This window comes from Lates calcarifer, linkage group LG5 (genome assembly GCF_001640805.2).
Source record: "Lates calcarifer isolate ASB-BC8 linkage group LG5, TLL_Latcal_v3, whole genome shotgun sequence".
Classification (NCBI taxonomy): Eukaryota; Metazoa; Chordata; class Actinopteri; family Centropomidae; genus Lates; species Lates calcarifer.
The window spans coordinates 3,116,433-3,129,282 of record NC_066837.1 but is presented as its reverse complement, the minus strand read 5'-3'; the positions used below and the strand labels follow the sequence as shown (position 1 = coordinate 3,129,282).

At 40.8% G+C, this 12,850-nt stretch overlaps 1 protein-coding gene across 1 annotated transcript; it reads left to right on the top strand.

Moving 5' to 3' along the window:
• Positions 1-175: 175 nt before the first annotated feature.
• On the top strand, positions 176-12,823 carry man2b1 (mannosidase, alpha, class 2B, member 1). Its single transcript, XM_018672559.2, is given in 24 exon segments — positions 176-325; positions 643-745; positions 2,286-2,459; positions 2,557-2,750; positions 3,072-3,204; positions 3,427-3,572; positions 3,895-4,094; positions 4,219-4,339; positions 4,607-4,685; positions 4,851-4,960; positions 5,403-5,510; positions 5,721-5,837; positions 6,542-6,724; positions 6,927-6,995; positions 6,997-7,025; positions 7,135-7,255; positions 7,650-7,768; positions 7,896-7,997; positions 8,352-8,439; positions 8,634-8,714; positions 8,955-9,179; positions 10,320-10,469; positions 10,570-10,672; positions 12,013-12,823. Coding segments are annotated over 24 exon segments (2,994 nt in total). The 5' UTR covers positions 176-190; the 3' UTR covers positions 12,117-12,823.
• Positions 12,824-12,850: the final 27 nt, after the last annotated feature.

The window sequence follows — 12,850 nt, the reverse complement described above, 5'->3', positions numbered from 1 at the left end:
CCAACGACAAACAACTCCAAACATATGCACGTGTTTTCTCTGTTTGGCGTCATTGGTTTCAGCTTCCAGTTTTGTTTTTTCCGACAGTGCTGCCTGAGAGTCTCGACTGAGGGAACAAAACTCCCCTGTGACAATACCAACCCCGTGGAAGTGTTGTCAGGTGACCCCGTTTAACATAAACAGATGTCATATGATTTTCGGTTCATTTTCCAACATGGCGGCCGGGTCGCAGCCGCTGGCTGTTGCTCTCCTGTCCATCCTCACTGGGGTTTTAAGTTTTCCTCTCGGCCAGGAAACAAAGCACACAGCCACCTGCGGATACGAGGTCAGTCGCGTTCACGTTTCTGCCGTTTTTACGGTTGTATTTTACTCATTTTAACATCACTAGTTAGCTAAAGTTGGGGACTTTTTGTTTGCACCTGAGGCTACTTTCGGTTTCACACATCCGTCTTTACGCTTTGTCAGTTTGTATGAGGAACTGAGATAAACCTAACGTTAAAAAAACTAAAATAAACTGGAAAATGACTTATTTCTCTTTATATTACTTAACATTGTTTTTCTACCAGCTACCTCAGCAATAGGAGAAGTGCAGTTGTCAAGTGTTGTGTTCATGGTGTGTACTATATTTGTGTGCTTGTGCAGTCATGTCACGCCACCAAACCCAACATGCTGAATGTCCACCTGGTCCCTCACACACATGATGATGTTGGCTGGCTCAAGACCGTGGACCAGTATTACTATGGAGGTCAGTCTGTCTCTATCACTCAACAGCAGTGTAGCTATTGCTGCCCAATAAGGTCCCAACTGGACCTTCCCGTGTGTTTGGGAGTAAATGGAATCTGTGCAGTGTTTTGTAAGAATGGTTTACCTGGCAGACATGGAACAGTGCAGCAATGTAATCCTATTGGGCTACTGTCCATGTTGAAGTACCTCCACTGAACTTCTTGTTTTTTGCCACTGACAGACTCAGCTTGTTATTCTAAGTGTCTGACAACATTATGGATAGGATTCCTACAGAGACAGACCGTTTTATTAAAGAGTAAGATCCTTTTTGTTTAAGTTATTACAAGACTCCATTTAAAAAAAAGTCATTTTCCCCCACAGAACATGCCAGTTGCTGGCCAACCACTGCCCCGCTCGGTTAGTTTGTTTGCATTATTTCATGGTGTTTTTACTTTAGCAAAGGATGTTAATATTTCTGCCACCACTGAAAGTCACACAGTCCCACAAACAAATGAACAGATTGAAGCTGTGGTATTCCAGCAACTCCCATGTTCTGTCAGGTAAAATTGCTGTTTTTGTTAGTTGAGTCTGGTAGCAATACAACAGCAGATTTTTGTTCTACAAAAAAGGATCTTATTCTTAAATAAAAAGGTCTGTCTGTTTAAGAATCCTATCTGTAATGTTGTCAGACACGTATAATAACAATCTGAGCCTGTCAGTGGCAAAATTAAGCACTTAATGGAGGTACTTTGACGTGGACGAATGCCCAGTTGGATTATATTGCAGCAGCTGTTACGCGGCTGCCAGGCTTTTCGTTCTTGTGCAAAACTGCTGTAAAAATGTGCTGTGTTGACAAAATGAACATGAATAAGTCCTACATGGAACTTCATCCTCAGTCTGTATTTAAAGATTAATAGTTATACCATCCATGCATGCACATCAGCCCTTACATTTCTCATTCACCCTGTCTTAGAAAATTTTGACTCGGATATTTTATGAAAACTTTGAAACTTAATTGTATCTCCTGAAGTGGGCAACCAGCATGTTGAAAATGGCTTTATTCATGTCCTGTCATATGTTCTTCTGTCAGTGGTCTTCACTAGTAAACACTATAATAACAGTTTTATAGTTTTACTGTGACTGATGAGCTTGCATTTTTCAGCATCACATGTCTTTTTATATGAGAATGGTTGTGTGTTCAGCAGGCCACCATCATCTGTTTCTGACCTGTGTGTTATTTTATGTGTGATTGTGTAAGCAGAGGTTAACTAGGTGGGTGGTTAGTTTGAGTAAGAGCACATGTTTCAAGCTGTGCATGACTGCAAATGTGCACATACAGTATGTTGTTTTATATATTATTGTTGTACACACATGAGGTTATGAATTTTATGGTTTTTAAAAAAATTATTTGTGTAAAAGAATTCATGTCTCTTTAAATTTTGTAGCCATGAAAGTATCCATACTCAAATATTTTCAGTCTTAGTAAATCAAGTTAAACTTATTTATTTGTATGCATCAGTGACATCTGTTGCATTTTCCTGTATGCGTGTGTGTGTGTGCAGACCGCAATGATATTCAGCATGCTGGGGTGCAGTACATCCTGGACTCAGTGGTGGATCAGCTGCTGAAGAATCCAGACAGGAGGTTTATCTATGTGGAAACGGCCTTCTTCTACCGCTGGTGGAAACAGCAGAGCTCCAGTATGCAGCAGACAGTCAAACAGCTGGTAAATGAAGGTACATGAACCAGTGCTGAACTGCTACATTTACACTGGAAGGTTTTCAACCCATAACTACCACTCCTCTCCCTGCTCTCCTCTGTCTCTTCCTCCAGGTCGTCTGGAGTTTGTGAATGGTGGCTGGTGTATGAGTGATGAAGCTACAACTCACTACAGCGCTGTCATTGACCAGATGACCATGGGCCTGAGGTTCCTTAATGAGACATTTGGGCCTTGTGGTCGTCCCCGAGTTGCCTGGCACATTGATCCCTTTGGCCACGCCCGTGAACATGCCTCCATGTTTGCACAGGTAGCTTAGAGACCAGAGACCAGAGCCAAGCAAGTCCCGTTTTCCAGCTGAGCCTAAAATTATACAAAGCAGTAAAATGTGTAGTTTTGCAATTCTGAAAGGAAATTTTTAAAGGAGTTACTTGAGGGTAATCAGAAATGTAAATATATCAGAACCTGCATTTCTTTCCCTTTGAAAGCTAACTTGTCAGTACCAGCCAATTTCCAGCCTTTGTGTTAAGCTAAGCTAACCTGCTAAGCTTCAGCATTCAAAAACACAACATATTTCAGTGGCTTTCCAGTTAAGCTTTACTCAAACCGTCGCCTGTATGTTTTGTTCCAGATGGGATATGACGGCTTCTTCTTTGGTCGTCTGGACTATCAGGACCGGGCTCGCAGGATGATTGACAAGGAGCAGGAGCTTCTGTGGAGAGCCTCTGACAGCCTCACCCCCCCCATGGCTGACCTCTTCACAGGTAACAAAACTCTGACACAAGCACAAATGGTACTTCTCTTCTTGGTCCAGTATTTAAAGAATAAATATTTTACCATTTTATGGCCAGTCACCACTTAGAGTGAGCGACAGAGTATGGTTTTTTTTTTTGTTTGTTTTTTTTTGTCATTTGGGTGAATTGGTCCTTTAACCTTTGCTTTCTTTAACCCCACCAACCCTCCACCCACCCCACCCCAATCTAAAGGGATCCTTCCCAATGGATACAACCCCCCTCAGGGCTTCTGCTGGGACCAGTCTTGTGATGACCCACCAATCAGAGATGACCCTGATCTGGAGGACTATAATGTAGATGATGTGGTGAACCGCTTCCTCACCATTGCTAGCGCTCAGGTTTCGCCACACACACACACAACCATACATTCACCTAAACATAAACATGCTTATTGAGGCATGTGTGAAGGATATGATGAGTAATATCAAGCTCACAGTGCACAATCAGTGTACAAAAGCAGAAATATTTCCAGTGAAAAGTTTCTGAATGTTTTTTATTTTAGGTGGTTAGAAGACTGTATGAATAATATATAATATGAGTTGTGCAAATTGTTTAATTTTGATGGACTTGATGTATTTATATTCACAGACTAGCCAAAGATAACAGGCCACTGTTTGTGTTCAGTTACCTGCTTGTAACCATTAATTCCTTGTCTCTCAGGCTGCAGTGTATAAGACCAATCACATTATTATGACCATGGGTTCAGACTTCCAGTATGAGAACGCCAACCTGTGGTACAAAAACCTGGACAAGCTGATCCACTACGTCAACGCCCAGCAGGCAAATGGCATCAAAGTCAACGTTCTCTATTCTACCCCGTCCTGCTACCTTCAGGAGCTGCACCGAGCAAACCTCACCTGGTAATATGAACTTTAAATGAACAGGGAATTTGTCCAGATGGAGTAGCAATGTCAGAATTATACCCAGACAGTATAAAGACCTTCCTCATTTATTTCTGCTGCAACATTATTGTCTTTGACCCAGGTCTTTGAAGACAGATGACTTTTTCCCTTACGCAGACGACGCTCATGATTTCTGGACCGGCTACTTCACCAGCCGACCGGCACTGAAACGTTACGAGCGGATCAGCAACAGCAATCTGCAGGTAGTCTGAGGTTCACTCTTTGAGTCCAAACACAGACTAATTTCTATGAACCCTAAAATCCATTTACTGTACATTCAATATATGCAAAGAGAATGAAGTCGAGCGTTTGGGAAGTGGCTTTACCTCGTTCTTGTTGGTATGCAGTGAAAATGTCATGAATTGAGAGGCTGCATTAAGACATCTCAGACTCAGCATGAATACTAATCTACAAATATGTTTTAACCATGTGGCTTATTTGCTTTTTTTTCCCCAATCGTCATGATTTAGACATGTAACCAGCTGGAGGTCCTTGGTGGCCCAGTTTCCAGAAACGGACACTTTGGGGAAGGCGACAGCCAGACCATGAGTGAGATTTGGTGTTTTGTCACTTTTTATTGTAAATCATCACCACTGTGTCTCCCCCTTGTGGTCACAAATCAGAAATGAGTCTTCTCACCACTGACTGTCAAACTCAACTCTCAGAGTCATAATGGTTTAATAGACAGCTTCTTGTTTGTGCTGTCATTGACAGTGAAAGCCATGGCTGTGGCTCAGCACCACGACGCTGTGTCAGGCACAGAGAAGCAACACGTAGCTAATGACTACGCCAGGAGGCTGGCTAACGGCTGGCAACACTGTCAGGTATTTCAAGCTTCCTGTCACACACTAATATTTTGACCTTTATGAACAGTCGAACAAAGCTGCTGTGGTACTGTATGACCACCAGAGTCTTTGCATTTCTCTACAGGAACACACACTGTGCTCCAGTTTATCTTTGGGATAACTAAAGTCTATCATTCTGTCTATCTTACAACAGTATTTCCAGGAACAGTGCAACCCACAGAACACATTTTGAGCAATTTTCAAATTTTCTGTGTTTGGTAGAAACTATTTTTCAACAATAATTCTTCATTTGGATCAACTGCAAACATGAGCCTGAATGTAACTTTTTACCAAACTATTTTTTTTTAGCTGGAACCACTTTTATATTATTTTGTATGTGCTTTTATATCCATTGTTTTATATCACCCACTATAGTTCAGATACAATTGTTTTTAAGTTCTAACTTACATTTCTCTCTCAGGTTGTCGTCAGTAACAGTCTGGCTGCTCTGAGCGGCTCATCTGCTCAGCGGATCTACTGTGACAACCTCAACATCAGTGTGTGTCCTCTCACTGAGTCCAGCAAAAAGGTGAATTACACACACACTAACCTTGACAACAGATATCAAAATGTCCTTTCCTACAACTAAAGTATCAAAATTTATGTACACCTTAAATTAAAAAAAAAAGCACGTTATAGCTGCATTAGATTCTCTGTAAATGGGACATAATTTCATTATTATTAGTCATTATTGTCACTGAGTGATGCTCAATCCCTCACCCCTGTTTCTGTACCTCAGTTCTCAGTCAATGTGTACAACCCTCTCGCTCGGCCCGTCACTTGGCCAGTCAGGCTGCCTGTGAATGGAACAGCCTACACAGTATCTGATGCTAAAGGGAAAGCTGTGGACTGTCAGGTGAGTGTGTGTGATATGAGATAATTGAAAACAGGCTTTCCTGTCGTCACATACATAATGTAGATTATACTAATTAGCCTCCAATCTGCAGAGCATTGTACAGCTTTCATTGCGTCTTGTTAGTACTTAAGATATACTGCTTCTTAATTCATATTTTAGAGCAATGCACATTTTATAAGATATTTTTCTTGTCAATTTTGGGATGACAATTTCTTTCAAGTTGTCTCAGTTATAGAATTGTACATGTTCCAGTTTAAAAGCCGTGTCTCTCCAGTCTTTTGTCATGGCTCATGAGCCAGGTCATGACACGGGTGTTTGGGGTTATTATCAGACACCCACACCCAGGATAACTAGGGAATCTCAGCTGTTTCTCCAGGTCTATTAAGAGCTGCAAATTTTGGGCGGTCACCAGGATCCCTGCTGCTTTCTTATACCCTGCCTGTGGCTGCTCTCCTGCCTTGACAAAAGCAATTTCATGGGCAGTATAGGGTGCTCAGCTGTAGCTGCTGATTTCCTTGCTGATGCCTTCTGCAGTAGGTCTCAACAGCTGGTTATAGCACCATGTGTATTGGCCCCGGCTCAGTGCTGTTTGGCAGGAACTCAGTATGTGCTCCAGCTTCCCTTTAGGTGAGCACGGTGGCCTGTATTAATATAAAATGAAAGAGACATGTACAGATAACAGCCTCTCTTTGTCTGTGTTTCAGGTGGTTCCAGTTTCCAGAGCCACTCAGGAAGTGAGGAGGAACTGGGGCTTCGCTGTCAACGAGCTGGTGTTCCAGGTTCAGGCTCCTCCTCTGGGCTACAGCACCTACTCTGTGTCCCTGGTTAAGGACGGACCTCCACCCACATCCACAAAGCATCGTGCTCCCACAGTGATCCAGAACAAGGTCTCAAAAAAAAAATTAAGGATTATTAAAAATAAGGATTTAAATTGAGTAGATGAATTTCAGTTTTATAATGTCTGACTGAAGGCCTAATACTCGATACTTTTTTCTTTCTATATACCTGCATTTCTAAGTCTTATATGCTTGACAGATACATTTGTATTCTCTTCTCAAAACTGTGTATTTGTTTGTCCCTGTTCTCCAGTTCCTACAAGTGACCTTTAACCCAGACACAGGCCTCTTAAGCAGCCTCAGCAACCTAGAGACCAAACAGGAGCATCAAACTGACACAGAATTTCTATTGGTTAGTGTTTCACAACCTCACAACACTGAACACATTGAAACCTATTTTTTAACTTGAGCCAAGATATCTGTAGTTGACTTTTGACATTTGCTTCTTCTTGTTTTTCCAGGTACAATGCCAGTGACGGTAACAACTCTCAGAGTGATCAACCATCAGGAGCCTACATTTTCAGGCCCAACTCATCCACACCTTTTATCATCAGTCAGACAGCCAAGACAGAGACTGTTCAGGTACAGAGTTCACATTCAGTTTTATCCTATTGCACTGATTCCTTTTGTTACATCTGTAAATGTTAAGGTTAATTAATAGAGTTAATTATACAGTGTTATTTTGACATCTGTTCATTGTATTTATTTGTGAAAAACAGGTTCATGTGCCACATCTGTTTGTATCAGATGTGACATACAAGATGCCAGTCTACTGTAATTTCAAATCCAGTAATGGGCTCCAATGTCAGAGATGCTGCCTTTTAAATACTTCAAAACCTGACAGGCTCTGTAACATGTGTCTGAAATCTTGAAATATTACATGGTAGTCTTCACATTTGTTTGTTTCTGTGTAATAATGAAATAAGTCAAACATCTGCAGTGTAAATATAATGATTATTGTTTGGTTATATCGTAGAACTCAGTGGTGCAGGAGGTGAGGCAGTGGTTTGCTCCCTGGGTGTCTCAGGTGGTTCGTCTCTACGCTGACAGCAGAGCTCTGGAGCTGGAGTGGACAGTCGGACCGCTGCCCATAGAGTCAGTATCACCACATATATCTCATCACCATTATTTATATATCAATATTTTATTTATACAAACCATTTTTTCTTGTTTGTCTCTTTATACTTCATAAATCTCTCTCTGTCTCTCTTTTGCCACTCAGTGATAGTCTGGGGAAGGAGGTGATAACCCGACTAGACACCAGTATAAAAACTTCAGAAATTTTCTACACTGACTCCAACGGCAGAGAGGTGCTGCAGAGAAAGTAAGCTGGCTGCCTACAGGCTAGAGAGAAACAACCTTACCCTGATATTGCTTAAAATCTGCACTCATAATGTAAAAGTTCAACTGTCTTATCAGCCTAAGTCATAGAGGGAGATGGATTTTCCCTGTTTCTGTGATGAAAATCTAAGAATTTCTGAGAGTAGAATCCAAAACTGTAACTCAAACCTAAGACTATTTTTCATAGCCAGAGATTCAATGTATTAAACTGTCATTTATTTGGGTAAATGTATTCTAGAAATGGTCAAACTTACATTAGGAACATCTGGACATCTGTGTTTTCATGACCTGTGTCTTATAAGGAAATTTAGGTAAGTGTGTATTATTTTCCCCACAGGAAAGACTTCCGACCCACATGGCATCTAAAGCAGTCAGAACCCATAGCTGGAAACTACTACCCCATCAACTCCCGTGCATTCATCAAGGTGTGTGTGTGTGTATGAGACAAGTGTTATTCTGTAATAATGTAATGATTAGTGGAACTACTGTCCATCAAACAAACGTAAAAGCTTTTAACTGAGACTTTGAACTGTTTTGTTTGTGTTTCGACAGTTTCCATTATTATTTGTTATTTAGTTTTTGCTTTTTCTTCACTCTTAATTGTATATATGGTTTTCAGGATGATGTGGACCAACTCACTGTGGTGACTGATCGCTCTCAAGGAGGAGGAAGCATCCACAATGGCTCTCTTGAGATCATGGTGAGACACACAGACACAGATTCACTCACACACAACTGTGGAAATTTAAATTGTTTCAACACACACACGCACACACACATATAAGTAAGTCTTACTTCATACTGCAGGCTAATCCTCCATTTTCTGGTGCTTAACCTTGACCAGACCTAACAACAAGACTGACACACACTCCAATAACTTTGACACTAATTCTCTCTGAGTACACACACTCCCACTGAACTCCACCCTCCTCCCCCTCAGCTCCACCGCCGGCTGTTGTACGATGATGTTCGCGGTGTTGGCGAGCCTCTCAACGAGACCTCTAACATCTTCCCGGAGGGGCTGGTAGTCCGCGGCCGCCTCCTGCTCTCCCTCGACCCCCCGCCCACCGCCGCTGACACACACCGCCCCTTGGCGCAGGAGATGGTACTGCAGCCGCTGCTAACCTTCACTGACGGAAATCTGAATCCACACACTCAACTGGAGGTGAGTGAGGAGGGGGAGAATGATAGAGTTTTGTAGCTGCAATACAGATCATCAAGCAACCGTGTAAAGTGTCATGGTGTCGAGGTCACGTTAAGACAGATAATGGCTCCATTTAAATACAAAAGCAACAAAAAAATGTGAAAATGGCAATGTCAAGGAAGTTTCACTAAACTCTTTAATGAAAGGAGGTAAAAGTGCAAAATCTCCAAGAGCTGAAACAATCCGTTGATTAATTGATTATATCCCTAATTAAGTGGCAACAAATTTGATAATTGATACCTTTTAAATATTTCGGAGCAAAAATACCAGATATTCCCTGGTTTTATCTTCTCAAATGTGGTGCTTTTAAAGTAAATTGGGTTCTGGGAAATTATAATTGGTATTTGTGACTAATTTCTGACATTTTATAGACAAAACAATGAATACATAAATCAAAATAATTAAAGGTTAATTAATAATGAAAATATTCATCAGTTGTAGCCATAAAACTAGCAATCTAGTAATTTGTGAAACATTAACCCATAAGAGCCCACAGTGACACAGGTTCCACCAACTCTTTAAATGTTGTCAAAAGTTCCTCATAATTGACTTTTAACTCATGAAGTCCCCAAGAAAATAAAAAAATATTTAAAAAATAATATAAAATATAATAAATAATGTTGTTTACGTCTCATCCATTTAGTCTGTTGTACATCCCCCATAATTGATAATTTATCGTTTTTCTAAAAGGAGAAATGGGTCTGGGCTCTTATGGGTTAAGTTTACTTAGGTTCAGGGTTCAGCAAAGATTTGGGTCATTAAACACTGCGATGACCTGGGCTATATACACTAAAAGCAATTTCTAAGACAGACTTCTTTATCTAGTTGTCTCCTGTATGAACTCATTTTCTTCTTGTCCCTTTGTGTACATATCTGCATTTTCAGATTTTGTTTTCATTTCACAAAATCTCAGGAGAACAGGCTGAACAGAAAAAAAATATATCCTGCAATTCTTGTAGGACACCTCACACTGGTCAATCAGAAATGAACAGGCTCCGTCAAAGCAAGTTTGAAATGTTTTTATGCAGTGGATTGTATGTCAGTGGACCATCTGGCCTGCATGAAGAGAGAGGAGTCAGTTGTGTATGTGTCTGTGTGTAGTTCTCGGGTCTTCAGGCTGCGCTCCCTCCTGCTGTCCACCTCCTGACACTGACACAGTGGGACAAAGACTCAGTGCTGCTGAGACTGGAGCATCAGTTCCAGAGCTGGGAGAGCAAAGTGAACTCACAACCAGTCACCATCAACCTGCAGGTCAGACATTGAAAAAGCCCATCTGACAACAGCATCAAATTACATATACCGTTATTGATGAAAAAAGTTCTGTCAAACCGTTTTTTTTCTGTCTGTGTAGAAGCTGTTTTCCACTCTGGAGGTGCTTGGTATGTCTGAGCTGAACCTGTCAGCCAATCAGTGGAAAGATGAGATGATTCGTTTTGACTGGAAGCCGCAGACAGGTACAGGACACACCCACACCTACTGTTAACTTGATATCGAAGGCTGAAGTAAATTTTGTCTGGGGGAATATATGAGTAGTATCAAACATCAATACTTTTTTGGTACAGACTGAAAATGTGCCCAACAAATACTGAACACTGTGAGGTACCAGATCACGTCCGATAGTTCCTGATTTAAATCTAAAATTTTAATATTTCATAACAATGAAATTTACCAGAGGTTGTTGCTTACTTAATATCAAAAAATGTTAAAAGACACCCAGCCCTGTGCCTGAGCAAAGTATATACAGCAAACATGTAATTATACAATAATTATGGAATTATGCAGACAAAAAAAAAACTGAGGAAGGAAGTTCAAAGTTCAGCGAGCGGCTGAATTATTTCACTGTATAATGCATTCCTCAAAAATCAATGTGTTCAGCACATTTCATGGGTATTTGCCAATTATACCATTTTGGCCTGTAGGTGGCACTGGAGGAAAGCTCACTGACTGTCAAAAATGGAAAGAGATAGTGTAAACATGCTCAGTAGATTTCTTAAAAATTCAGATTCAGTTGAGATATTTCCTGTGTCGAAGTGGGAATTTTGGTGTCACCAGAGAAAAAAAATGGTTTTATCCTCTGGAGATGATGAATGCCAGCAGTAAATCTTATGACAATCTGGCCAACTGTTCTCCAGATCACCTTCATCTTAGACTATATGTACAAATTATTCCCAACAGATTTTTAACAGAGATGGTTTTTGAACCCTGACTTCTAACCTCCTTATGCAGCAAGGAAGGAGACCAAAACAGAATCTGTACTGTGTAAATGAGTCATCAGTCACCTAAAATGTGCACCGGGCTGTGAAATGTTGGTGAATTTGTCTCATCTATCAGCACTCTGGCGGTTCACCAGATTCCTGCCAGTCGCTGATGGACCATTTGGCCGGTAGTCGAGGGTCGTGTTCTGTTTGAATTGTCAATTGAAGAGAGGAGGGTGAATACTGAAACCCACAGATGCCTTTTAATTCTACGAGGGTGGTAATCACTGCTTCATTGCAGTCAACTTAACTGTAAAGACTATTTCCCTACAGGGACTAATTAAGCAGGCAGTGTAATATAATGAGTCATAAATGCATTTTTATGGTTCATAGCTGTATTAGTAAACTACAGGGTGTTTTAGGGACTTAACAAGACTCATTTTGTTAGAGGTGCAGTTCATCTGGTTTTACTTACCTGGAGCTCTTGCTAAGTTTTATCTTTTTGTGAGGGGACTATGTTTTGATTTATGTTTATTTGTTATTTATAAAAACAATGTGCTTTTTTATGGCCATTTTTACATGCCGTGCTTTCTTTTCAGGTAAGAAGCCCCTGCTGAAGACATTCGAAGACCCCTCCGTATGGGAGGTGACCTTGAGGCCAATGGAGATCCGAACCTTCCTGCTCAGAGTCAGCCTCAGATAGCAATCACATGCGTCAAATTTCATGAGAAGTCACAAATGAGTAAGCGATACAGTTTCAATCAATTGATATTCCTATGGCCTCTTGCTTGTTTGATTCAACCAAGGGAGGACTTGGTTTTTTTAACACTGCTAGAATTTGTACAGACACTTGAGAAAGGATGAAAAGGGTTTCTCTTCACAAAGCATGAGAGGTTGTGTTCTGCAGCTTGATTTGAATACAGGGAGAGACAACACTGCCCACGATGCTAAATCAGATCAATGTTACCTGGACTGGCGTTCCAAGATGAGTTTTGTTTTACAAAGAAGTGAACCAGATGTTAAGATGTTTTTGGAAACCTAAGCTGTGCCTCTTAGTACCACTGAATGTCCGAACATGTTTCATATGAGGCATAAGTACAGTATTTGTTGAAGCTGCCTTTTTTTACTGCAGAAACATCAAAAATCAACAGGAGACAATACCACTACATCCCTCCAAAACTGACCCTGGAACATCTTTCAGCCTAGAAACTGACTTTGTCACAGACTCAGCACATTCACTTGCAACCACGTTATAAAGATATTTTCTCTCTACATACTGGTGCCAACATGTATTGACTGCCTGATGTGTGCAATAAGTGTAACTTTCCAATCCCCTCAATATGTATAAATACATTGAAACTGATTTTATACTGATAATTGAGCAGCTCATAATAAAATCTATCATTCTTACTATGGTACCTGCATGTTAATGTTACA